Source organism: Pseudorca crassidens, chromosome 17, assembly GCF_039906515.1.
Source record: "Pseudorca crassidens isolate mPseCra1 chromosome 17, mPseCra1.hap1, whole genome shotgun sequence".
NCBI lineage: Eukaryota > Metazoa > Chordata > Mammalia > Artiodactyla > Delphinidae > Pseudorca > Pseudorca crassidens.
This window is the reverse complement of record NC_090312.1, coordinates 7,190,921-7,215,961: the sequence shown is the minus strand read 5'-3', so window position 1 is coordinate 7,215,961 and position 25,041 is coordinate 7,190,921. Positions and strand designations below refer to the sequence as shown.

The following is a 25,041-nucleotide window of genomic DNA, read 5'->3' as shown; positions in this document are numbered from 1 at the left end:
GGACTCTCAACCACTGCGCCACCAGGGAGGCCCCCAAATTTCACAATATTTTAATCTGTGTTTCCAAATAATTGTAAACTCTCCAAGGAGATATTTGATTCCTCCGATGATCAGTCATAAAGAAGGTAGAACAAAAAGGGGTTTCCAAAAAGTGCTAATAACCCCCTGAGCATAAGTGGATGACTCTGTAATAAAAAGTTTATTTTCTTGCGGGTTTAATGTTGACATGCTAATTTCCCATAGCACTTTGTGGCTTGACGGTATTTTTGAGTGCCTATTTCCTTTCATCCTCCAGAATCTCTATGATTTTCCTGAAAACACTTAGAAATACTGAAAAAGGGAATTAGAAATAATAGCTGCTGGTTTTGGAGAGCCTGTTAAGTCTAGCACTCAGCCATCTGCATCCTTCCTATACATTATCTCCAGTTTTCACAGTGGCCCTACGTGCTAAGCTTTTCCATGTACAGAAGCTGAAGATGTGATGTTTAGCGACTTTCCCAAGAGTACGCTGCTGAAGAATACTGAAGCTTAGGTTTTTGTCTGACACTAAAAACCATTATCCAGCTAAAAAAATTTTAAATGTAAAATCATTGACTTGTTTTTGTGACAAAACAACACCTCAGCCCCTTCATCCAAATAGGCAGAGTAATGGAAGCTGTCAGAAGCTACGAGTACTCTTGGTGTGTTTTCAGATGCCAGTTCCAAGGAAGGCAATGAGACAGAAATTAGTGTTGCCGTATGCCCAGCTGTCTAGTTTGCTGTTGCTTCTGTTGGCAGCCTTAGCACTGTATGTGCAGTAATGTCTTCTCAAAAGCTGACTTGTAGAGGTCTGAATATAGTTTGGAATTTTCACTTTGGAAATGATGACCTGGTGTTTAGTTTAGGATGTAACATTGAAACATCAGTAAAACTGTCTTTTGGAAGATATTGCTGTGTTGTATCAGGGTTGGCTGTTTTGGATTTTTAAAAGCAGTAATGGTCTGGCCTGGATTAACCATGCCTTGCAGTATTTTTGTGAAATATACTTTTACCTAGCCTGGGTTTTTGGCTACTTGCAGCACAGGTACTGAAGGAGTCTCTTAGCACAAACTAAGCCGTATCGCTATTGACAGACAGATACTTCTAACACAGTATTATATAGACATTGACCAAATAACAGAGACACCAACCCAGATTATACTGTAAAACTGTAAATATCTAAATTCTCAGTCAAGGACCGTATGCTAAGAAAAAACAAGGAGATGGCTATAGTGAAAACGAAGCTACAACCTAAAAGGGAAAAGGGAGGGAAAAGCCCAAGGGCCAAAGTTTTAACATGTATAAGTATTGCTGTTAATAATAATTACTGTGCATTGACCACATCTACTGCAGCACTGGTTGTATCTAGATAAGTGTGTGTGTGTGTGCACATGTCTCTGTGTGTATGTGTGAGCGCACGTGCACACGAGCATGTATCATCCCCTCTGGTCTTAATTTTAACTTTAAAAGGTGGATGTTCTCATCCCCGTTTTTTTCTTGAGAAAACTGAGACACAGAGAGAGGTTTAGTAAGTGGTCTGAGTTACACACTTAGCGACATTACTCATCTCAGTCCATTTTGTTTCTCCTGTTGTCGTGCTTCTCAAAGAGTCGTACATCTATCGCTGAGGCTTCACAGCATGATTTCAGGTGGTACATGGCCGCCTTTTTTTTTTACAGTTTTAACAATTAGATTTTAAAGTTTCTGGAAAAGTACGACTACCATATCAAGCACGTGATTTTATGAATAGTATTGCTATAAATAAATTACAGTAGGTTTAAGTTAAAATAAAATCAGTATAGGGAGTAATATGAAGTCACTAACAGGATGAGTGCTGGACATGGATGGGAAAAGTCCCAGAAGTGGTCCATGAAGGGCTGAAGTTGGGCAAACACCGCACTCAGCACTTTTCTGTTTTCAAGATTCATTAACAAATTTTGAAGGAATGAGATATCTATTGAGTGCTCATCAAGTGTTAGTTACTAAATTAAATGCTCTCATGCCTATCATTTTATTTAACTCTGCAAGATTATCAGTTTTTAGTTTTACAAATAAGGAAACTAATGCTCAGAGAGTTTGAGCTTGCCAAAGTCACATCGCTAATAAGTAGCAGTCAGGCCTCACATCCAATTCTCTTTAAGATCAAGTTCTTTTGCTTAACCTGAAGGCAACCAAGATGGGGGGTGGGGGGGGTCCCTACAAATACAGAGAATACCAGAACGCCTGAATTGGCCACGTGGAATCTTCAGACATGATCTCCACAAGTGGATGAAACAGCAGCAGGGCCAAGGCGTGCTAATGGCAGTAAATCAATTGCCACTGTCAGTTCACTCGTTCATGTTCTTGAGAATACGTGAGATTGATCACTGAGGACTGTGGAATAATGGTAGTATGTGAAAACAGAGTCCACCGGGGAGATGTACTACATCGTTTGGACTTAGCGCTGCCATCTGCTTAATAGCATCAAGAAGACGACAGTGGTGCTCATGATCACCCACTCATGGCGATGACAGATGCTGCGGGGAGTAGAGTAAGCATCCCCGGAAACGAGGCTCCTCGCCAAAGTGTAGATTGTGTGGCAGGCTTCCTAAAAAGTGCGATTGTTGGTTATCACGCCACAAGTTTAAAATCTTCACTATAGAATTTTAAGTTCTGTTAGATAAGGATCTACTTGGTGAATCTCCCGTGTTTTCTTTCCCCATGTTTCATACATTCTTGAAACGCATTTTTATTAGTTCTAGAATAATTTTCCTGACAAGTTCTGCCCTCTTTCTAGTGAAAGAAAATGATAGAACTTTTGTATAATTCTTGACGCTTACAGTTAGTCACGTGATTCAGTTAAAAAGGCTTGTGGGCTCTGAAACCACACAAACCTGGATTTGAATCCCAGCTGCGTCGCTTTCTCACCCGTATTATTTTGGCCGGGTTACTTCTTCGAGTCTTCATTTCTCATCTGTAAAATGACGGCAAGAATATTTGACTTGTGAGATTGTGATTAAATGAGATAGCAGATGTAAAGTACATAGTGGAAGTTCAGTAAATTTGGAAAGATAACGTACTGGGTGCGGCACGCTGTTCTAAGCATTTTACAGCCTTCCTTATGAGTAGGTTACCATTATTATCATCCCACGTTATAGATGAGGAAATTGAGGCACAAAGATTATGGAGTTTCCCTAAGGTTACTGGAGAGTAAATGCTGGGGCTGGCATTGAACGCGGGCAGTCTAAGCCCTCTGCGGTACTGCCTCTCTGTGTAACCTGTTCTTATCAGTTTAGTTATCCCATCTAGCAACTTGTACAGTCTTTTCCTGAGGAAGACTGCAGTCAATAAAATCTCAACAAAGAAACAACCTGCATAAACTTATACATGCCACTTTGATTCCCCATTTGTGAAATAAAAACGTATTAAAGGCTTCATTTTAATTTAGATTGTTTAGAGTTCTAAGATGTTTGGAAGCACAGACTTGAGGTCAAAGCTTGAAGTAACTTGTGAAGAGTGATTTATAGTAGAGAACGTCAGTGTGCTTGAATTTCTCAGAATCTAGTCAAACTTCATTTACTGGACTCACAACTCCAGAAGCGGAAATAATTCGCACATGATGTGGACGGTGTTTTTCCCTTTTATTTGACATCATGAAGGGATGTGTTCTTTCGGAAAGTAATTTACAAGTGTCCATCAAGACCCTTGAAAGCGTTTGTAACCTTTGACCCAATATTTGCACAATAAGTGCCTGAACTTAGTATATAACGAGTGTTTGACAGTGTAAACATATTTAAGACCTCTTTAAAAAGAATAAGCAGTTTCTGGCAAAGTTCAGGGAAAGTAATGTGGCTCTTTAGATATGGGGGAAAAACAACAACCTATGCGTATCATCTTGGCCAAAGTAATGTAGATAAAACAGCACCTCAATTAAGGCTGAATCCAGACTTGGTTAAATGGGCGGGAAGACCTGGGTTTGCATCACAGCTCTGCCACTTGCTAACGGCGCAGCTGCGGTCAAGTTACTCTACCTGTGCTTCAGGTTGTTCATCTGTAAAATGGGGATGATGAGAATAGTAACCACCTGTTAGGTTGTTGTCATGTTAAATGAGTTAATATTCAATATGTGGAAAGCACCTGGCACTTTGTATACGCTATCATTAGCTATCATTAAAATTCTATAATATATTATCTAAAAGCCTTGGGGCTATAAGTGTCTTAGACGTAGAATTTTTGAATTTTGGAAAGATAGTGTGTTACATTCCACGTGTTATACAACTCTGGGCGGGGGGTGGGTGTCTATTTGTGTGTTCTCCAGGACAGTGATCGCCCCTTGGATTATTTGACATTTATGATCAAGGAAAACGTGATTACAGAGGGATGGAAAGCATATATGGCAAATTGAAAAACAAGGGGATTTCTGAAGGGGAGGGTGGTTGGTGTTCAGCCTTTGCAGTTTGTAATCCTACCAAGTATAACAAATGGTTAGTGCTAGCAATTAATTTTTAAACAGTACAGATTTAAGGATTAATAACAGGACTCTCCCTTCTATTAGAAGCCATCCCATTAGCAGGGCCTCTGTTGATCTGGCCCTGATCTTTCCCTAACCTCATGTCAAGTCACCCACTCATACAATCTAACCTTACATTGAATTGTTCAGTCATGACTCATTTATAATGTGCTCAGTTACACACAAAGTAGATCTCAAGGCATAGCTATGAGAGTAAATTTAATTTCGTCAGATTCTTCCTGGCTCCTTCAATCATTTTCTTCGCTTACACCTTTTAAAGACATTGCAGTTGTTCGGCACATTTCTATAAAGATTACATGCAGTGTTTTTTAGACTTTGCCACAATGGTGCAAACAGGATAATTTGCTTTTCTTTCCATTTTAGTGCTTGCTAGATTGCTTGCAGCAGAGCAGAGGTTCCTTGACTCGGCCGTTAACCTCATCCCACAAGCTTCCTTGATGCTCTCTCTGCCCCTCCCATCCCCTCCCATGTTTACTAAGTACTCAGCCAGGCTTCTGTGTTTCCACAATACTGTATGCTTGCCTCTGCTGGCCACTAGTACCTGCTGGACTGGAGAACCTCTCTCTCCTTTTCATACAGAGAGGCCCTCAGTGGCAGAAACCCGCTTGTATTTATCCTTTTATCCCCAGTACCTAGTGTAGTGCCAATCAGAGAAGTGACCTGTCTGTGTTTTTCACTTAAATTGATAACATTCAAGAATCCTGCATCTGTTCTAGAAAGAAGTCTGATACCATTGAACATCTAATGTGAAAATGCAGGTAGCCCTCCTTCAACTTGGGCTGTATGGAAGCGTCACTTATACAGCCTAAAAAAAAAAAAAAAAAAAAAGTAGGTGCCCAAGCCAGTCTCCTGTTTATTGTTTTTAATCTGAGTCTTTGTATAGCACAGCTATCTGAAAATTTTTAAACTCTACAGTCAATTTTTATGAGCAACCAAGGTTGAGAACTACTCTTCTTGACTAGTAAGTACTATGCAAATGAGATATTATATATAAAGCACTTTTCAGAGTGCCTAGCAGATAATCGCTAAGTAAATATTTGTTTCCCCAATAAATAAGTCATTGACATGTCTTCCATTCGTTCATTCTGCAAACTATTGAGTACCTACTGTGTGCCAGCAACCATCCTAGGTGCTTGATAAGTACCAGTGAACAAAAACGGATAAAGAATGTGCCCCTGTAGAGCTTACGTTCTAGTGGTGGTCATGTTTGAATATGGCAGGCGTGTTCAGCCTTCTGAGAGGATGATTTAAGACTTGCAGGAGGTGAAAGAGTTTGCCTAAGGGTATATCTGTGGGAGCAGTGGTCTGTGCAAAAGCCCTCAGATGGGCGTGTGTCTCGTGTATTCTGAAATCCTTGAAGTTACCATTTTCTTCCATTTGAATTTGTAATTTCAACTTCTCCTAACAGAAAACTTGAGATTTCCCTTTGGAGTAAGGTATTTTTGAACAATTTGGAAGAAAATGTTTTAGCATTTCAGGAATGTGTTGTAATAACTTTTTCCTATCTAAAGTTAATCCCAGTATGATTAAAGGAGCTTGCAAACGTAAAACTGTGAAGTTACAGAAGACTGTGGCCTGTACATGCTGGTATCTTGGCCTGTGGCAACTTTGGTAGGCAGAATAATGGCTCTCAAAAATATCCATAGACTAATCTTCCAAACCCGTGGATATGTTCTCTTACATGGCAGAAGGGACTTGCAGGTATGATTAAGTTAAGAACCTCCAGGTTCTTTTTTGAGCGGGCCCATGGTAATCACGAGGGTCTTTAAAAATGGAGGTGGGAGGAAGGCAGAAGTGTCAGAGGAAGAGGTGGCTATGGAAGAAAGGTACAGAAAGATGCAGTGTTGCTGACTTTGATGATGAAGGATGAGGGCCATAAGTCAAAGACTGTGGGCCACCTTCAGAAGCCAAGATGGGTAAGAAAACACATTCTCCCCTACAGCCTCCAGAAGGGAATGTGGGCCCGCCAATACCTTGATTTAACCCAGGAAGACCTGTGTGCAACCTCTGTCCTATAGAACTGCAGCATTATGAAGTATGTGCTGCTTAAGTTGCTACGTTTGTGGTCATCTGTGACAGCAGAAATAGAAAATTAATAGGCAACCAACAGCCTGACAGAAGAAGAGAGATGTCCTTTACAGATGTAAATCTTATTTATCTAACTCTCTCTCTCTCTCTTCTTTTTCATGAACAGCCAGCATTCAATTATGAATAAAAATTATGCAGTTAGAAAATATGACCCAGAGTCAAGAGAAAAAATAGTTAGTCAAGAGAAACAACCCAGATATTAGAATTGTCAGACAGGGTCTTAAAATTGGTATGTTCAGTATGCTAAAGGATATTGTGCGAAAGGTGGACGGCATGAGCGAACAAATCAGAATCTAGCCAAGAGAACTCTTAAAAAGGAACCAAGTGGAAATGCTAGAATTGAAAAATTACAGTGTCAGAGGTGAATAATTATTTCAGTGGGCTTATTAACAGATTGTACACCATAAAGGAAATAGTAAGAGAACTCGAAGACAAATTAATAAAAAGTATCCAAACATGCAAAGAGAAAAAGAAAATGAAGAGTAAAAGGAAAATTGCACATGAGATCTGCAAGGGTGAGGTGAAACAGTTTAACATGTTATTGGAATTGCAGAATGAGAAGAGAGAAAGTGCAGGGTAGAAGAAATAACGACAGACATTTCTAAAATTAACAAAAAAACACCACCACACAGATCCGCGAAGTGCAGAGAACCCTAAGCAGGATAAATATGAATAAAAACACATGAAGGTATAACATATACCAATTGCTATAAAACAAAGAGAAGAGATTGAGAGCAACCAAAGGAGAAAGAAATATAAATGTAATCAAAATATAAGATCTTTTACATCAGGTATTTTCACTTAGCATTATGTTTTTGAGGTTCATCCACATTATAGCTTTCATCAGTATCTCATTCCTTATTACGGAATGGTTTTCCATTTATGGGTCTACCACGTTCTGTTTATACATTAACTAGGTGATGGATACTGGGGTTTTTTTTCACTGCTTGGCTATTATGAATAGTGCTGCTTTGAACATTTATGTGCAGATCTTCATGTGGACTTGTTTCAGCTTCCCTTAGATAGATATTTAGGAGTGGAATGGCTCAGTCAAATATTAATTGCATGTTTAACTTTTTAAGAAACTGCCCAAACTGGTTTTCGAAGTTGTTCTACCATTTTAAATTCCCACCAGTGGTGCACAAGGATTCTTAAGGATAATTTTAACCAAAATGTTCAAGACGTCTATACTGACAACTATTAATAAAACATTGCGGGCTTCCCTGGTGACGCAGTGGTTAAGAATCCGCCTGCCAGCACAGGGGACACGGGTTCGAGCCCTGGTCCGGGAAGATCCCACATGCCGCGGAGCAGCTAAGCCCGTGTGCCACAACTACTGAGCCTCCACTCTACAGCCCACAAGCCACAACTACTGAACCTGTGCTCTACGGCGTGCAAGCCACAACTACCGAAGCCCACGTGCCTAGAGCCTGTGCTCCACAACAAGAGAAGCCACCGCAGTGAGAAGCCTGCACACCGCAACGAAGAGTAGCCCCCACTCGCCACAGCTAGAGAAAGCCCACGTGCAGCAACAAAGACCCAACACAGCCAAAAATAAATAATTTAAAAAAAAAAGAAAGTTGCTTATAGAAAGTAGTGAAGACCAAACTAAATGGAGAATACCCCATGTTTTTGAATTGGAAGACTCAATATTCATAAAGATATCAATGCTCCCTGAAATTATCTGTAAATTCAGTACAATTCTAATCAAGACCCATGCAGGCTTCTCTCTCTCTCTCTCTCTCTCTCTCTCTCTCTCTCTCTCTCTCTCTCTCCCCCCCTCCCCCCCTCTCTCTCTCCCCCCCCCCCCGCTCTCCCTCTCCCCCTCCCCCCCCCACCCCACCCACTCTCTCCCTCGCTTTTTTTTTTTGGTGCAAAATGACAAGATGGTTCTAAAATATGTGGAACTTCAGAGGACCTGGAATAGCCAAAACAACCTTGATGACGAAGAACAAATTTGGAATACTATACTGACTTCCAGATTTATAAAACCACAGGAATCAACACGCTGTGGTACTATGAAAGGATAGGTCACAGGTCAATGAATATCCACAAATGGACTCACACTTAATTGCTTTCAAGGGCTCCAGAGCAGTTCAGTGGGTGAAGAATTGTCTCTTCAATAAGTAATGCTGTAACAATTAGATGTATGTGTAGGTGAGGTTAGCTTTGATTGCCCCCCGCCAGATACACGCACCACCCTCACACGATTTAGGTGGTTCATGACTTCAGGTTAAAAGTTAAATTTATAAAGCTCCAAGAAGAACATATTGAAAAAGACACAAATCACAGAAGAAAAAAATTTACAAATTTAACTTCATCAAAAGTTAAAACATCTCAAAAAAAAAAAAAGTTAAAACATCGTGTAATCAGAGGACATCATGAAAAAATACGTAGATAAGCCACAGCCAGGGAAAATATATTTGCAACAGACACACATATCTGACAAATGATCTTTATGTGAACTATATAAAGAAACTGTACAGCTCAATAAGAAACGCATAAAAGTGTATATATTCAAACGGCCAAGAAGAATATGCAGAAGTGCTCAAAATTACTGGTCACCAGGGAAGCGCAAATGCAAGTTGAAACCTCATCAGGACACGCTGCCCTCCCACTAGAATGGCTGAAACAAAATTGTCGACAGCACCAAACGTTGGCATAGTTACAGGGCAACTAGAACTCTCATACGTGCGTGAAATGCCACAACTGTGGAAAACTTGGCAGTTTCTCTAAAAAAGTTAAACATATATCTACCCTGTAAACCAGTAATTCCACTCCTAATAATTTTATCCTGGAGAAATGAGACTGTGAATCCAGGAAAAGCTTTATGTAACAGTGTTCAGCGTAGCTTTATGTGTAACCGCCCAAAGCTGGAAACAGCCCAGATGCCCTTCCACAGAGGAATGAACTGTGATATATTCATGTGAGGGAATGCTACTCAGCAATAAAAATGAATAAAGTCGTGGTCGCTGCAGTAACATAGATGAAACCATAAGAAAACTTTTAAAACATACTTCCTACGAGGCTTTCAGTGTGAGTGAGTTATCGTTTCGTAGTTACCCACGTAACTGTCGCTAATAGTACATGAACGTTTTAGTAGGCGAAACAGGAGGAAGAGAAGGGAACAAACAACGTGGAACGGTCCTATGAAGGGAACTGACTTGGTATGTGCTGGTACTAGCTAGTCCCTGCGCAGGCCATAGCCTCAGTCTGGGTTGCCTGAGGAGGGTGAGCCTGATACCAGGCTCAAGAGTTTCCTAAGCCAGTTTGTCCTTACAGACCAGGGTGCTCTCCGTACCCTCCACCACCATGGGGCCCCACCCAACGCCCCCTTAACTCGTGGAGCGCCAGTAGTCTGCTTGCAGCCTGCCCTGTCTCCACTTGGAGCCGTTTCCTATCATTTCTTCATACTGTAGCCAGAATGATTTTTTCCCCCAAATGTGTTATGATTCTGTGCTGTCATAATACCAAGCAACTTCCCTTCATAACTGCAATTTTATATTGAAGTAATTCTCTGATCAATGTCTGTCTTCTTTAAATTTCTTTACTGTCATAACCCTCGGTTCCTATCCCAGGGCTTGAAACATAGAAAAAGCTTAATAAATATTTGTTGAATAAATATGGGGAGGTAGAATTTTACTTCACATCAGTAATTTTAAAACAAAGTAGGTGTTCCTATCTGAATTTCCTAGTGTTGAATTGGAATTTAAATACAGTTGCTATAGGTAGTATAGTTTAAATTGTTTTAATTCTACTTATTTGAAGAGTGAGACTGAATAATTTGATATGCAAACTGATGCAAGTTAGTGTGCTACTGGGGTCTCCAGAAACACTGAAACAAGGGTGCTGACCGTCCCCTACAAAGTCACATGGGTTCCTTCCACACTCATATATGTATTTCACATACATAAATAGTGTAGATCACAGTCAAATATCCTTAAAGAGTAATAGACAATGGCTTTGAAATCTAACTATTGAAAATGGAGCTAACCGATCGATCGGAAATCTCCCAGAAAGGATACCTCAATGTAGCAGGTGGAGAAGTTGACTGAAAAAACAAATTCAAGATGCCACAAATAAATCTCATTAACAAATGATCCCATGAAATACTGTAAACTGCTCATAAAGTGTTGATGGGCTGTTTTCAAATGCTCTCCAAAGAGCCAAAGAATCCAGTATTGAAAGCTGACACGCCTTGGCACTCAGCGTCGTTGGACTAAGAATCCAGTATTGAAAGCTGACATGCCTTGGCACCCCGTGTAGTTGGACTTGAGTACTGACAGAGAGAAGTACTAGTAAATAGGCCAGTGAACCCAATGTCCATTTTGTTCTCTGTCCAAAAATCTTTTTATGTTTTTTAAACTTGTAGGTACATATTTCATTGGTTAGAGATTAATTCTCAGCAGCCTTCCCAGCCTCCTTCTGAATGGTGACTCATCCCTGACCCCCTTCCCACTCTCAAGACTTGCCCTGCAGTCTGTGGTGGCAGTCATGTTCTGTCACGTTCCAATTTGCAGTTTTGATACTTCACGCAAAGAATTCTCAATAAAATTTCTTGGGATGTCTAGTGATGATATATGTTACTGGGAAATTTTTAAATTATCTTTTTGCCAGAAAAGTGTTATAAAAAACAAGTCTGTTCCTTTCTGGGTTTTTCATAAGAAATTTTTGTTCTAAATGTTGGTGTTTCAGAGAAATTAAATCATTGTTGAAAGTAACAGCTATAGTAGAAATACTGAAGCTTGACTCAAAGGCAGGTCTAACCTTGAATCACAGCTCGGTCATTTAGCGTGTGACTGGAGCCAGCCACCAGTGAACCCAGTGGGTCCTTGTGTCTAATTAATAAAGTGAGTGGACGAAATAGCACTTACTTTCCTGAAAGTTAAAATTATGAAATTGCACAGAACTGTGCAAATAGAAGGAACTTATTAGTTCCTGTTGGTATTTTTGTTAGACTTGCATCACTGAAGGTACATTCCTCACTCTAGCAAATAAGCAGAAATAGATGGTATAACATCCAAATAAGACTGTGGGACAAATATTACTCATTTAGAAAGAACCTCTACTTCAATAATATTGGTAACAGCTGTCCGTGAATAAGAGCTTAATATATGTATGTAACACATTATCTTATTTAAACCTCACAACAATCTCATGAAAGATTTATTTTTAAACCTGTTTTACAGATGAGAAAACTGAGTTGACGTTGCCCAAGCTTAACACACAGAGAGGTACATGCTAGAGCCTAGATTCTGACAATGTGTTTGCTTGACTCCAGAGCCTGATTCTTAACTATTAATTCTATATCGTCTTCCAAAATTATTATAATAAGACAAGAAACCTGCTGAAAAGTGGAGATGAGTATACAGAGTAAATTTAGCATTGCATGCACATCACATCACAGCCTCGGTATGTGTTGCTGTGGAACACACACCCTGAGTATCACTGAAGCCTCTTTGCGTGCGTGCCTGCCTCAGGTGTGCGGGAAGAAGAAAAAGACACAGAGTGAACTGAAGAGACTTGTGTAGACAAAACTCTTTTCCTTTTACTCTTTCATTTTTCTTGGAATATAATCAAAATTCATAGTTTTTTAAAATTGTATAGAACCATCTGCAATCTTCTAAGCAACTTTTGATAGAAATAGCCCAACAGAGTGCTGCAGCTAGAAAAGAGTAGCTTACAGAGTGCTGTTAAAATAAGCATAACTGGATATGTCTGCAGCAAAAAAATACAGATACTCAACATCCCTCATTTCAGAATTCTTGCACCACCTTTTAGGACTGGGATAAGCTCTGAATTAACCATAAATTCAAACGAATTAGAGGTTTTGTCTCTCGTGCAAGAATGTTAGCAGCTGCAGACTAATGGAGAACTCTTTGTAGTTACTAAGGACCCAGGCCTCTCCCTCTGTTTTCACTATCCTCACCCTTGCCTTGTGTCCTTAGGCTCACCTCGGTCTCAGGGTGGCTGTCACGGCCCCAGCCACCAGGCTGGGGTTCAGGCAGGAAGAAAGAGGAAGAGGAAGCCATACCTCCTGGGCGGGTCAGCCTTCTGTTAGGGAGTTTCCTGGAAGCTTCACTTCCTGAAGCTCACTCCTATCTCGTTTGTGGCCTCATCTGCAGAAATGGGCGAGAAACGGGGTTTTGTGGATTGATATGTTATCACTAGCACTTCACCCTCAGTCTTACAAGGAGTCTTTTGGTAAGAAAGAAAGGGAAAGTGCACACTAAACAGGCAACAACCGCACAGTGATCCTTCCCTTTTAACATGTATGTTAGATTGCTTCTTTTAGATTTGTTTTCCTTTTTCTGAAATATAATGTACATACAGCAAAGAGCATAAATTCACACTTATCTGAAGCATGCACATAGCTGAGTGAATGTTTCCAGAGTATACACCCACGTCACCAAGAGAGCGATTCCAGCAAGTGTAGTGATCGGTAGTTAAGTTAGACAGTGGCGAGTGTAGTGATTGGTAGTTAAGTTAGACAGTGGTGAGTGTAGTGATTGGTAGTTAAGTTAGACAGTGGCGAGTGTAGTGATTGGTAGTTAAGTTAGACAGTGGTGAAAGTCACCTGGGGGAGTGGGAGAAACTAGCCTCGCATCCTGACTCCCTGGCACTGTGGCCAGTCACTGCTTTCCCGTCCCCGAGGCAGACCGAGTGTTGTTCTGTTTGGGATGCTTTTCTCTTCCGTGTTGTCTGGCTCTTCTCTTAGGTGGCAGTTTAGACCCCAAAACAGGTTCAGGCACCCCACCCCCGAGTTCCTTCAGAACTCTGGGCTTCTCGGGCTCACAGTACTCCACTGGCCTATTTACGGTTGTCTGGCTTGCACACTAGACCAAACGTGTTTTATCACAAAGACCGGATCCTGTTCACTGCTGCAGCCCCAGTGCCCAGCACGTGGTAGGTGTTCCAGAAATATCTGCTGAACGGATGTTGAAACAAGGTGATATCTGAACTTCATAAATTCCTGCCAAGAGCATCCTTCTCAAGAGAGTGTAAGAAGTGAGAGTTTTCTCTCTTAAATGGTGGGAAAATGTTGGTTTTAACCTAAATTTATGAAATAGAGATGATACCAGATTGCAAGTTTGTTTTAAATATGAGAGAATTTGTGTGGAGTACCTCGCACAATACAAGGCTCCTACTAGGCATTTGATAATATCTAATAGATACTATTTGATAGTGTCTATTATTAGTGTTATGTTAGCTAGCTCTTGCTTGCATGCGTCTGCCCACCACCCGATGCTAGTAGTTGACGTAGGTCCTTTAAGTTAGGTTTGCCAGTCGCTGCCGAGGCACGTGCTTCAAACTGCTGTGTGATGTCTTCCTGAGTGGTCTCTCACAGGAGGTGGTACTCTCGAGCTCTGAGGAGAACAGAATACGAGAAAAGGATTCTGAGTGTCTCATGAGAGATTAAGGTTAAACATGGAACTTTCTGGCAGGCCAGTCCACGTGTGTTACTGTGACAGGTTATTCAGACTCTATTTCTGAAGTCTTTGAAAGCGCGAGGGAATCATTCTCTCAGATGGTTGAGACAGTTTGGCCTGAAGCCCGGAGGATGGATCACATGACTTCTCAAGGCCGATTTCTCCCCTTGATCAGGCAAGTACCAGGAAGTTCCTGCACTTTATAGTGAGGTCAGATTGAGAAGTTTTTCACGGTACAGGTGGAAGATCTACCGTACCGCGTGTCTCTGATTCTCTGGCAGACCTACGTTAACATTTAAAATCTCTTTATTTGACAAAGTAATTGTTCCATCTGAAATGAGGCTTTGCAAACTGAATTACAACCCCAGGGTTAAGAACAGTCGCTGCCATTTATTCTGTGCAGAGGAAGTGGCCGGCGGCGAGGGGCGCTGTGTGCGAGCCCACTGAGTCACAGCTCACTCCCTGTCGCCCTGTCACGGGAGGCGCCGCTGCACTCCTCACCTCCCGGGCAGCACACACTTCATTCACTCGTCCCTGTCACGATTCTTCTTGAGCACCTTTTACGTTTCAGACGCTTGTAGCAGCAGCAACTCAAAAAGACTAAGCTGCCTGTCCAAGATCACACTACTTCCAAATGGAAGAACAGATTCAAAACTAAGTGAACCTTTAATCTGGGATCCGAGCTCTCTGTCCCTTTGCATGTGTTCCCTAAGGGATCGCATCCTGCCTCATGGTTTGGAGTACCTTCTATATGGTGATGACTGCAGATTCACGTTTCCAGTTCAGACCTCTCCCCTGACCTCTCCATTTCTCTTCCCAGCTGCCTCCCGGTGGCCTCCTCTGGGAGGTCTGGGAGGCCCGTCAAACCTGGCCTCTGCCAGGCCAGACTCCTGATGGCTTCCCACCCAGAGCGCTTTCTGCCTCAGTCTTCCCCATCTCAGGAAGTGGCAACATCGTTTCTCCCTGGAGCCGTGGAAACGTCCAGTAACTTCCCATCTTACTCAGGATAAAGAAACCAAAGCCTTTCAGTGGCCTGCGTGACCCTACATGACTCACCCCTGCCTCCCCCTCATCCCCTCTGCTCCAGCTCTGCTGCCTTCCTGGTCCCAGATGGACCAAGAACGTGCCTCCTTAGGACCCTGGCACTTGGTAGTCCCCAGCCCAGGAAGCGGTCCCTCAGGCGGCGTCTGCTGTGTGTGATCAGCTGTGTTACATCTACTGACCAGTCACATGACAGGCCTGAGAACTGACCATTGAATTTAGCAACTTGGAGTTCATTGGTTACCTTGACAAGGGATGAAAATGTTAAGAACAGTAGTGGGGATGATTGCAGTATATTGGAAAGCATGGTCAGCATAATCCTTTTGAGGGAGGGAGTGAGACTAGAGAGAGGAAATTGTAGTCAGAGTGGCATATACGAAATTGGAGCGAGGTGGGGGAAGACTGAAGTTATCAGTATGACAAGGTCTAGGATGTGACCTGGGAGTTGGTGGCTAAAGGAGACGCGAGACAGGATCAGTGGACAAGAGCGGTCCAGGGACTCGAGAGACCAGCTTGTTTGAAGGATTGTCTGTCTGCATATGGAAGGCACCAGGACTTAGGACAGCGATACTGTCGGGAGGTTCAGAGCTGGGCGTTTGTACGGCGGCGTGGAGCATCGTGGTTAGAAGTGGCAGTGGTGTGTCTGTAGGGCGGCGGTGGTCGCAAAGAGAATACTCACCCTTCCTGTGCTCCCGGTGGTATGTGGGCTGTGGGGCATAAAAGAAGAGGGCGCGGCTGCCAGGTAAGAGCTGTCAATAGAGGAGAAGCAAGTTTCCATTGAGGAAGAAGGTAAGAGAATGTCCAAAGAGGAGGCTGAGAATATGTAAGGTGTTTTGCCCACGATGAGCCATGAAGGAATTCCAGAGGGCACAGTCGGGATGGAGATGAGGACAGATGGGGGTGGGCAGAACTTTACAAGTACTGGAGGTAAAGAGTAACTAGTGGTCTAGAGTTCCCTGAGCTGCACAAATACAAGCAAAGGGCCTAATGAGATGAGTTCCAGCGACTTTAAACTAGAAATTCTGGAGAGGCGTGAAGAGGTTTAAGGGATATGGGACAGATTCGTGTCAGGAGTTCCTTCTTAATCCCGTTCGTGGAGACAGGGTGATGTGGGAACCCGGAGTCTCTGTCCTCCTCTTGAACGCCTGTTGATGGCCTGGGGAGACGTGGACTTGGTCCCAGTGCTGCCGTTTGCTCCTTGACCCCCAGTGTTTTCGTCCACTGCCGGGCCTATTTCTTGACTCTGGTTGATGGGATCGAGAACCTCCAGGAAAGCCAGGAATTATGCTGAACGTTTGGACTTCCTTCACCCCCTGATACGGGGTAGAATGCAGAGGACAGATAGAAGGCCTGGGAGACATGGCCCTGGTGCCAGTGAGGGGAGCCCATTCTTGATCTATTGAGGGAGGGGGCTTCCCTTGACCCCTTGTGATGAAGTTGAGGCATGGTCAGCCTAACGTGTTTTCTTGCATATTATTAATATTGTAAGTGTTGTACACATAAATGAAGAAATTTTTAGAATTTTTTCCCCTTTGCCATATGTTGGTTTTTTAGTTTATCCTTGGGAAATAGGACACGTCTTTAGTTAATAGACATTTGAGGTGCGTGAAATGAAATGCTGCAAAAGCAATTCAGATGGAACTGACAGGTACGAGAATGGGGCTCAGCTGCTCCCAGCTTCTTGGTTTGATGACAGTCTTGAAATAAATAATCAGAAACTGGGTGAAATGTTAGCAAATGTCAGTTTAAAGTTTTCACTTGTCAAAACTAAGACTGTCTTATCACCAAACCATTGCAGGACCAAATTATGCTACCTTTTATTCTCCTGTTCATTGGGAAATGTTCTTCACCCCTGATTTTTTTATGCTGGACCACGTTAGAGCACTCCGCGGATGGACTTCCGGTCGACACTGCTGTTCACTCCTGCTCACCCGTCTAATGGAGAGGACTTGGTTTGGGCAGAAGGCGATTGTTCGATTCCTGTTTGTAGGTCTCAGTGCCTGTCACTGACGGTTCCAAGTTAAACAGTGGGGACCTGTCTCAGTAAAGAGAATTCTTTTCAGTTTTATGAAGAGGGCACTCTCATTGTTTCTGTGCAACGAAGAGAAAATTTTAAAGAGCATCGCAGCTTTATTTGTCTAAGGAGCCATTATGATGTAACTTCTGACCTTTGGAAAGAAGACTGAGGTTCACTTAATTTAGTGCTGAGTTTTCCAGAAGCAGGAGCCAATTTATTTTCAACAAAATGAGAATTTATGTTGACTGCTTGTGTCCAGATGCTGTACATGAGCCACGGAGAATGTTAGGGCTGCTCTGCCCAGAGTCTGGGCAGCCCAGCGCAGGGGGATTCGGCAGGGGAGGGGCACTCAGACTCAGCGGGAGGGTGGGCAGCTGCCGCAAGTCTGCCCAGCCCTGGGAGGCCCAGGTTTTAGACTCAGATGTCTTGACCCGTATTTGGCAATGACGTTTTATCAAAAGTTTCGCTTCTAAATTTCTATCCGCAAGACGAGAAAAACCTTCTACTTTAATAGCGGTTCTCATATTGAAAGCTGTTAAATCTTAAGAGGTAGGGATGCCGTATTTTTTTGCTGTTGCTTGTTTTTGCTGGATTTTTTTCCTTCTTGAATATGAAGGTCTCTCTGTTCCTTTTTCAGCTAGTCCCTCTTTTCTTCTCGCCATAAATGTGTATAATACTTGGATGGAAGATTAGGACTATAGAAAGGGAGAGGAGGAATTTGAGACCAGAGAGAGAACTAGGCAGTTAGAATTTGCCATGATCGTATGGCATTGGGTTTCGCGTGGACCCTGACTTCTGTCTCTGAGCATGAAGAGGGATCACGTAAGCCCCAGGGGAGCGAATAGGACATTCTGGAAGAGTGGCAGAGCAGGTGGGAGTCAAGCAGGAACCACCGGATTAAGGGGGCCGGGCACGGCGAGCGCCGTCCGCCTCTAGCGTGGGTAGGTGCTCAGCACAGGGAAGAGGCGCGTCCTGAGCCTTGAGCACAGCTGCTGCCCCATGAGCTGTGTGACTCTGGGAGGGGGGCGCCCTCACCGAGCCTCGTCTGTAGAAGCACAGAGAGTCCACGTAGACCCGTGGGCTCGTGCCTGTGGAGAAGCTGTCAGGACAGCAGGGGTCCAGCTCAGGAAAGTCCACTCCTCTCAGGCTCCCTTCCTTTTCCTGGGGTTCTCTAGGAGTGAGTGCCAGCTCTCAGCTGTCCTCGGAAAAATTGCAGATCGCCGCCTGGTCTAATAGGTCAGCCGTGGGAGGGACTGCTGTGTTCCTGGGCTCCAGTTAAAGCAGCCAGCGGAGCCCGCAGCACACTCTAGGCCAGAAAGCTCACACCATCACCGGCCTGGTGCAGTGTATTGATTAGCTTCTGAGGACGTGATGAAACCAGGATAACAAGAATCTGGCCTGTGTTTGCGCGTGGAGGAAGCATTCTGTGCTGAGGAACATCCCAGCGCAGGCCTTTTATCAGTGCTTATTCACCCTGCTTAACACGACTCCTTACAGACGCTCAGCTTGCAGCCCGCTTCCTCCTCTGTGCCCGGCACGCCACGCCCACTGCTCACCCCGTCTTCAGCTTCACCAGGGCTCTCAGAACGTGCTCAGGCATCGCCATCTTGTCCGGACACAGCAGAGGGCGGAGGTGCCCCTTCCTCTGTACCCAGGCACTCAGTTCCTGGAGAGCGAGGGCCCGTGGGGGCCAGGAGAGGGGTGAGACACGGAGGAAGGGCTGTGACGGGGACACACCCAACCCTGGGAGGTGGCAGTGTGCTCTGAGGAAGCGGCAGTTAGGCTAAAGAGTGGGTGGCAGGCGCTTGGAAGGGGGGGAGGGAAGGGGCACATTTCCGGCAGAAGGAGGCGCCATCCCCACAGGCTTGAGGCAGACGGGCTCGCAGCTCCCCGCCTCGGGCCCTTTCCCTCATAGGACCTGCCTCCTTGGGCTGCAGTCAGTGGAGTTGATGATTAGCCTCTGGTGATATTTGCCTGAGAAACCAAAGGTGGGAGGAGAGGACCAGGTGCGGGTCTCGCCGGTTGTGTCGCCTGTATGTTCCCTGTGAGATTTTAGGCTGGCCTCCCAGCTGTTGTGATCTGCAGTATCCTTGCCTGTAAGGTGGGCACGGCAGCCCTGCTTTCTCACCTCAGGAGCTGAGGTGACGGCTGCTCGGAGCTGGTGCAAGGCGACGCCCACAGCATGGATTTTATTACTCACTCCGTGGCGTCCTAGGGTGTTGCTGAGCTGAGCTGGTCATTTTCCATTTTGATTAGAATTTCTTACTTGATTGCATCAAGTTGGAATAATGAGAATGTTTATTTCCAGGACAATCCAGGATAACAAATTCAGGATGATTGTTTCCCTACAAAATTAAGAAGAGTGGGAAAGGGGAGAGCAGGAGAGAGTGCGTGAAAGCCCTCCTCCGATGCTCAGAATAGCGTTAGAAACTGGATCATACCCGCCGTGGTCGAGTCATCCAGATTTTCCACAGATTCGTTCCTGTAAAAGGTTATGCCTAGTTCACATCCTTCGTGTGTGTGTGTAGCCTGTTTTGCATCATCTACAGAATGGCCGTGGTGCCAGACCCCCTCCCTCCCGGTGTCTCAGGGGTGTTGTGCCTTGGAATACAGCTGTGCCTGTGCTTTGGAAAGATTCCTGGCCTCTGTCCTCACAGACTTGGCCAGGGCTGGTGACTGGACCGCAGGGGCCTTTCCTTTCCCGCCCCTGTCACACACAGTCCTCCTGCTGGGCAGCCACTCCCGATGGGAATGGGATGGTGCTGGGCAAGTAAAACGTTTCATCCCATCATGTTGTTACTTTATTGTAAAGTGAACTGCCCACGGGTCACACAGCATCGAGTTGTCTGGTCTGTAGGTTTGTGCCTTCCGTGAACTTTGCATCAGTTGGAAAGAAGCCGTGGCTGTCCTTCCTCCTGTCCCCTGTCCCTCACACGAGCCCAGCCCAGGTTCCGGGTGCACAGGCTGTGATTGTCCACCGCACATGCGTCTCCTCTCAGGCCACAGGCCTCTGTCTTCTCTGTGGGAATTCCTTTCAGTGTTTATCCCTGCCCTTTATTAGTTATCTTTAAGTTTTAGAATTCTTCCTCGAGTATGATTTAAACTCACAGGCAAGTCAGTTTGTCCTAACTGTGTTTTCGTCTTTCTCTGCTTGTTTTGTTTTGTTCGATACAGTGGTGCTGATTACTATGATTATGGACACGGACTCAGTGAAGAGACTTATGATTCCTACGGTGAGTAAATGGCCAGAGTGGAGCCGTAAATAGAAAGGTCATAGAAACAGCTTGAAGATCTTAACTCGGGAAATCTCATACAGACCGAAATTGAGACAGCAGCTCCCTCTCGGTTCATCTGTGCTTATCTAGCTATCTTCAGAAGCTCTTTAAGGTTTAAATTTAATTTTTAAAGAGGACTGAAGACTTGCAGAAGATTACAGGAATTCAGATTCTAAACTTAGATTTTCTGTTTGGGATGATTGCCATGTGCTGATTTTCTCACTATTGAACAGTGTGCCAAACGGCAGACACTTGATAGAATGGATCTCTTTGAAGTGTCTTTGCTTCTTGACAGTAAAGAAAATGAAGCAATTGAGACCACAGCCCTACAGTGATTCCACCACCCCCATCATTATATTTTAATTTATTCGCAATCTCAAATCCTCTAAAAACATTACGGTGAGAATCATTCAGTAAAGGTTACGGAAGCACTGAGCCGGGAAGGAGATACACGGCTCTCTCAGGCTTACGGGGAGACATCGAAACCCCACTCATTTCAGTGGGAGCTGGCCGAGATGCCGGGGAACCCATGTCCAGAGTCTCAACATGCAGAAGGACGACAGGTTTAATTAAAAGAATTGGTGGCAGCAACTTAACCATACTAAGAAGCTCCTTTGCCACGGGGCAGAGATCAGAGAATATGAAGCTTCAGTCAGTTGCAAAGCTCTGATGAATGCTTCGTGCCCAGTGCAAGTGAATCAGGATTCTCGTTAAATGGATGTTATGACATTTCTCTGAACATAACTGAAAAACCATTTGCCAGTGTTCCCTTTGAAGTGCATTTTGTTGTATCACCTGCCCCAAGCCTTGATGAGCGCACCTTGGTTTTTTTTGTTGTTGTTGTTATTCGTAACAGACGCTTCAGAGAAATACCTTGGCTTGCTGAATGCTGTCTACTTAAATTGATGCAAGTTAGCTGGAGGGAATGACGTTGATTGCATGTTTGTATCAAATAAGAGGTCATTTTCAGCGTTTTTTCCTTCACAGCTTTTTTAAATTGGTCTCCACGGAGGCATGGCTTTTAAATGGCAGTGTGTTGCAGCATGGATGTGAACTGCTTGCTGTCAAAGGCCCGCAGATCACTCACTGGCGGCCCAGAGATAGGGGGTGATTGACTGTCCCTCTGTACAAGTAACATCGTTCGGTATGGATTTAGTATTGGGATGAAAGCAATTTGACATTATGTCATTGAGATTATTTCATATCCAGGAAGTATTTTTGAGGCATAACTCTCCACCCAGTACAACCTTCATTGACTCTTTGAAGGACCTGTGGAGAACGAGGCATCGTTTCCCCCTCCCAAGCTGCCCGTTTCCATTTTGCGCTCCAGTTTGCTCTCCTTTTGCCTTCACAAATTTTTATCTGTGTTTTCTTTGTTTTTGAAGAAGAAATCCAAGTGACCCTTTTCCCATTCTCTTTCCCATCCATAGATGTCTTCACGTTTAGCAAGAGGCAGTTCATTTTGCTGCTTGAGTTTGCATTTGTTAAATGAGTGGCCGAAAGGAAGTTCCTGCAAAGTTGGTTGCCATTTAAGATACAAAAATTATTTGTCTTCCCAGGCTGGTAGGTTTTGCTAGTGAGAGGACCATTTTCCATTGTGTTCGTAATTTTTTTTTTTTTTTAAAGTGAATTCCCTTGGGTTTTTTTTAGGACCTCGGGGGATACATACCTTCAATATGGCATCTACCGCTGGTTCAGGGCTAAGTTAGATTCTGAAAAATGAAGCCAGTGGGATCCCTGGCAATGGTCTAACTGTGATTGATCTGACTGACTTTAGGGCAAGAGGAGTGGACAAACTCAAGACACAAGGCACCCTCGGCGAGGACAGCAAAGGGCGTCTACAGAGACCAGCCATACAGCAGATACTGATTGTACTGTCTGATGTTGTGACATAGCCAGTCTCCACCAGTCCTGTATACTGTTCAAAGTAATTGTTTTCTATGAACAATCCCTTTTTAAATAAATCAAAATGCTTAACATCTGAATGGATGGAATTTAAAATTACTTTGTTGAAACATCAACCTGGGCAGAAAAAAGAAAAAAAAAAAGACATGTAAAATTTTGTTATTTCCAGTCTGTATATGAAAAAATAGGTCATCAAAAGGAAAAAAAATAACTTTGATTAACTAGTGTTAAACAAAAAAGATAGGTTTACTAAATATGTTAATCCATCCTTTTAACATAAGCCTCACCTTTCATTTTAAAGGTTTCCATAGAAATTTAGTTATTTTATCTTTCAGCCATATGCTAGTTTTTTTTTTTCTCTTGCCAACATGCGTAAAAAGGGAAGCCAATTACAAGTGCAAATAATGTGGTATTCTTTTGTAACTCAAGTCTTGAAATGTTCTGTAGTGTTAAGCAAAGTCTCCTCTTGCTTGATACTAAATAAACTTTTGAAAGAAATTTTGTGTGTGTGAGCTAACAGTTTCATGTCTCTCTTATTTAAAAAGGCCTTCATAAATAGTCGTAAACAGGGAAAGGATTCATTTAACAACGCTTGTCAAAAAAGGGTCACACTAAACATTGTACAACTTATTTAAAACATGGTATAAAATTAAATGTACCATTATATACTCACCGTAGATTTAAATGCTGTTTAGAGTCCAAATGGTATCAAGCTGCTTGAGTGGCACGTTAAAAACTACGCAAAACCAAATCTTGTTTAAAAACTGGTTTTAAAATAACTACTGATTTTCTGAAAAAGATGTGATCAGTTTTCATCTTGTTGAGCGTTTTTTCACTAGTGCAACTTTGGATTTTTTATGAGAATTTTGGTACCTTAATGAACACCTCGCTCCATGCTGGAAGCAATAAGCACAAAGCTTTTAAAGACATTCTGACTTGACTAATTGAGGTCGCACTCGCCAAGGCTGAGGATGTGTAACCCTTAAACGGTCTTCATTTTCAAAGGTAAATAAATCAAATAAGATTTTAATCTCACTTAATTTATCTTAATATAACTAATAAAACCAGGGAGGTTACAACTTAGCAAGTTTCATTATCCATTTTAGAAAGGTTTTAAGATCACCTAAATTCTCATTTTAAAAAGTTTAATTTGTTTTAGTAATCTAAAAAGCCTTAGTTTAGTCAGTTTAATTGGGGCCAATTATTCCCTATTAAACAAATGTAAAACCTCATAACTAGTTGTTTGTAATATACATTCTTTGGTTAGTAATTGAGGGCACTTCTTAAAACTGACAAATATTTAATAAAGTTTTTCTTTAATCATTTGGCTAAGTTTTTTTTTAATTGTAGATTATGTAAAATGTTTGATTTTTATTTCCTGAGGGGTTTCCTTCTCTTTGAGTAAAAAGGTCTTTTCTTTTGTTAGGAAGTGTTGGCCATCTTGGAAAGTGAAAGGAAGGTTGTGTCCGTCCAGCAGACACAGGTGAGTGCCTTTGTTCCAGTCATTTGATGTGCTTCTCTGAGGTCGCGCGGAACATTTCCCACACTGTTCCCACCACCAGCACTAGTGACCGTGGCTAACTAACTTCCTGAATGTAAGCAAGTCAGACCCAGGGAGCTCTGCGTAAGCTGCAGAGGTGGGAGGCTCGGCCAGTCACACTGTGTAAGTAACTCCGTTACTTTCCTCAGTAAAAACGTAACAGGCTAGTCGGTAGCATGAAAAATTTCTCACAAGTATCAAGTGAAAAAGCAGTTTACTGCTAGCGATACTGTCGTCCCAATTTTATTTTATTTTATTTTTTTATTTTTTAAATTTTATTTATTTATTTAATTTTGACTGTGTTGGGTCTTTGTTTCTGCGCAAGGGCTTTCTCTAGTCGCGGCGAGCGGGGGCCGCTCTTCATCGCAGTGCACGAGCCTCTCACTGTCACGGCCTCTCGTTGCGGAGCACAGGCTCCAGACACGCAGGCTCAGTAGTTGTGGCTCACGGGCCTAGTTGCTCTGCAGCATGTGGGATCCTCCCATACCAGGGCTCGAACCCGTGTCCCCTGCATTGGCAGGCAGATTCTCAACCACTGCGCCACCAGGGAAGCCCCCAATTTTATTTTTAAAAAATAGACTGTATATATTTTCTCTATATATATTCATAGGCAAAATATTACATGGATATGCTGGAAATTTTTGACAGTAATCATCTTAAGCTTGTGAAAGTATGATTTGTGTATGTGTCCTTTTCTACTTTGAGTTTTGCAAAACAAATTATTGCTTTTAATAAGATAAATATGATAAGGTGTATTTTATAAAATTGTTTCATAAAATTTTAAAAATAGGGATCTGTGAAGGAAAGGTGTCCTTAATCAGGTCTCACTTTTTAGATATTCTTGCTTTTTCCTACACCGTCAGAAACACTGCTTAGGCCCCGACGTTCCAGAGAATCTTACTTAAGAGTGTGTGTATCTGAGCCCTGCCCCTCACTGGGTGACGCTGGCCAAGACCCCCTTTGGACTCAGCCCAGGGAGGACCTCGCTCATCTCTCGCAGTTGCTCTGAGCATTAAGTGAGGCAGTGTTGTGAGAGTGTGTTGTAACCTGGAAGGTGATAACAGTAACGCAGAGTTTAATTGTTGAAGTTGAACATGCATGTTTCGTATGAAGGGGAAATATATGAGCTTTTTTTTTTTTTTCCTTAAGCACCAAAATTAACCTGAGATAATTAAATTACTCTTAGGAAGAAAATAGTTCTCTTCACTCTCATAAGT

At 43.0% G+C, this 25,041-nt stretch overlaps 1 protein-coding gene across 15 annotated transcripts in view; it reads left to right on the top strand.

The window, feature by feature from the left end:
- KHDRBS3 (KH RNA binding domain containing, signal transduction associated 3) overlaps positions 1-25,041 on the top strand; it is a 200,581-nt gene that overhangs the window by 143,930 nt on the left and 31,610 nt on the right. For 5 of the 15 annotated variants that reach the window (XM_067712844.1, XM_067712831.1, XM_067712843.1 and 2 more), the window contains 3 exons: positions 20,279-20,337; positions 22,157-22,306; positions 23,711-23,767. In XM_067712844.1, coding sequence (XP_067568945.1) covers positions 20,279-20,337; positions 22,157-22,261 — 164 coding nt within the window. In that variant the 3' untranslated portion in view covers positions 22,262-22,306; positions 23,711-23,767. Of the gene's footprint in view, positions 1-11,805; positions 11,853-20,278; positions 20,338-22,156; positions 23,290-23,710; positions 23,768-25,041 lie in introns of those variants that run through there. The other 10 variants (XM_067712838.1, XM_067712842.1, XM_067712829.1 and 7 more) reach the window with 3 other exon arrangements.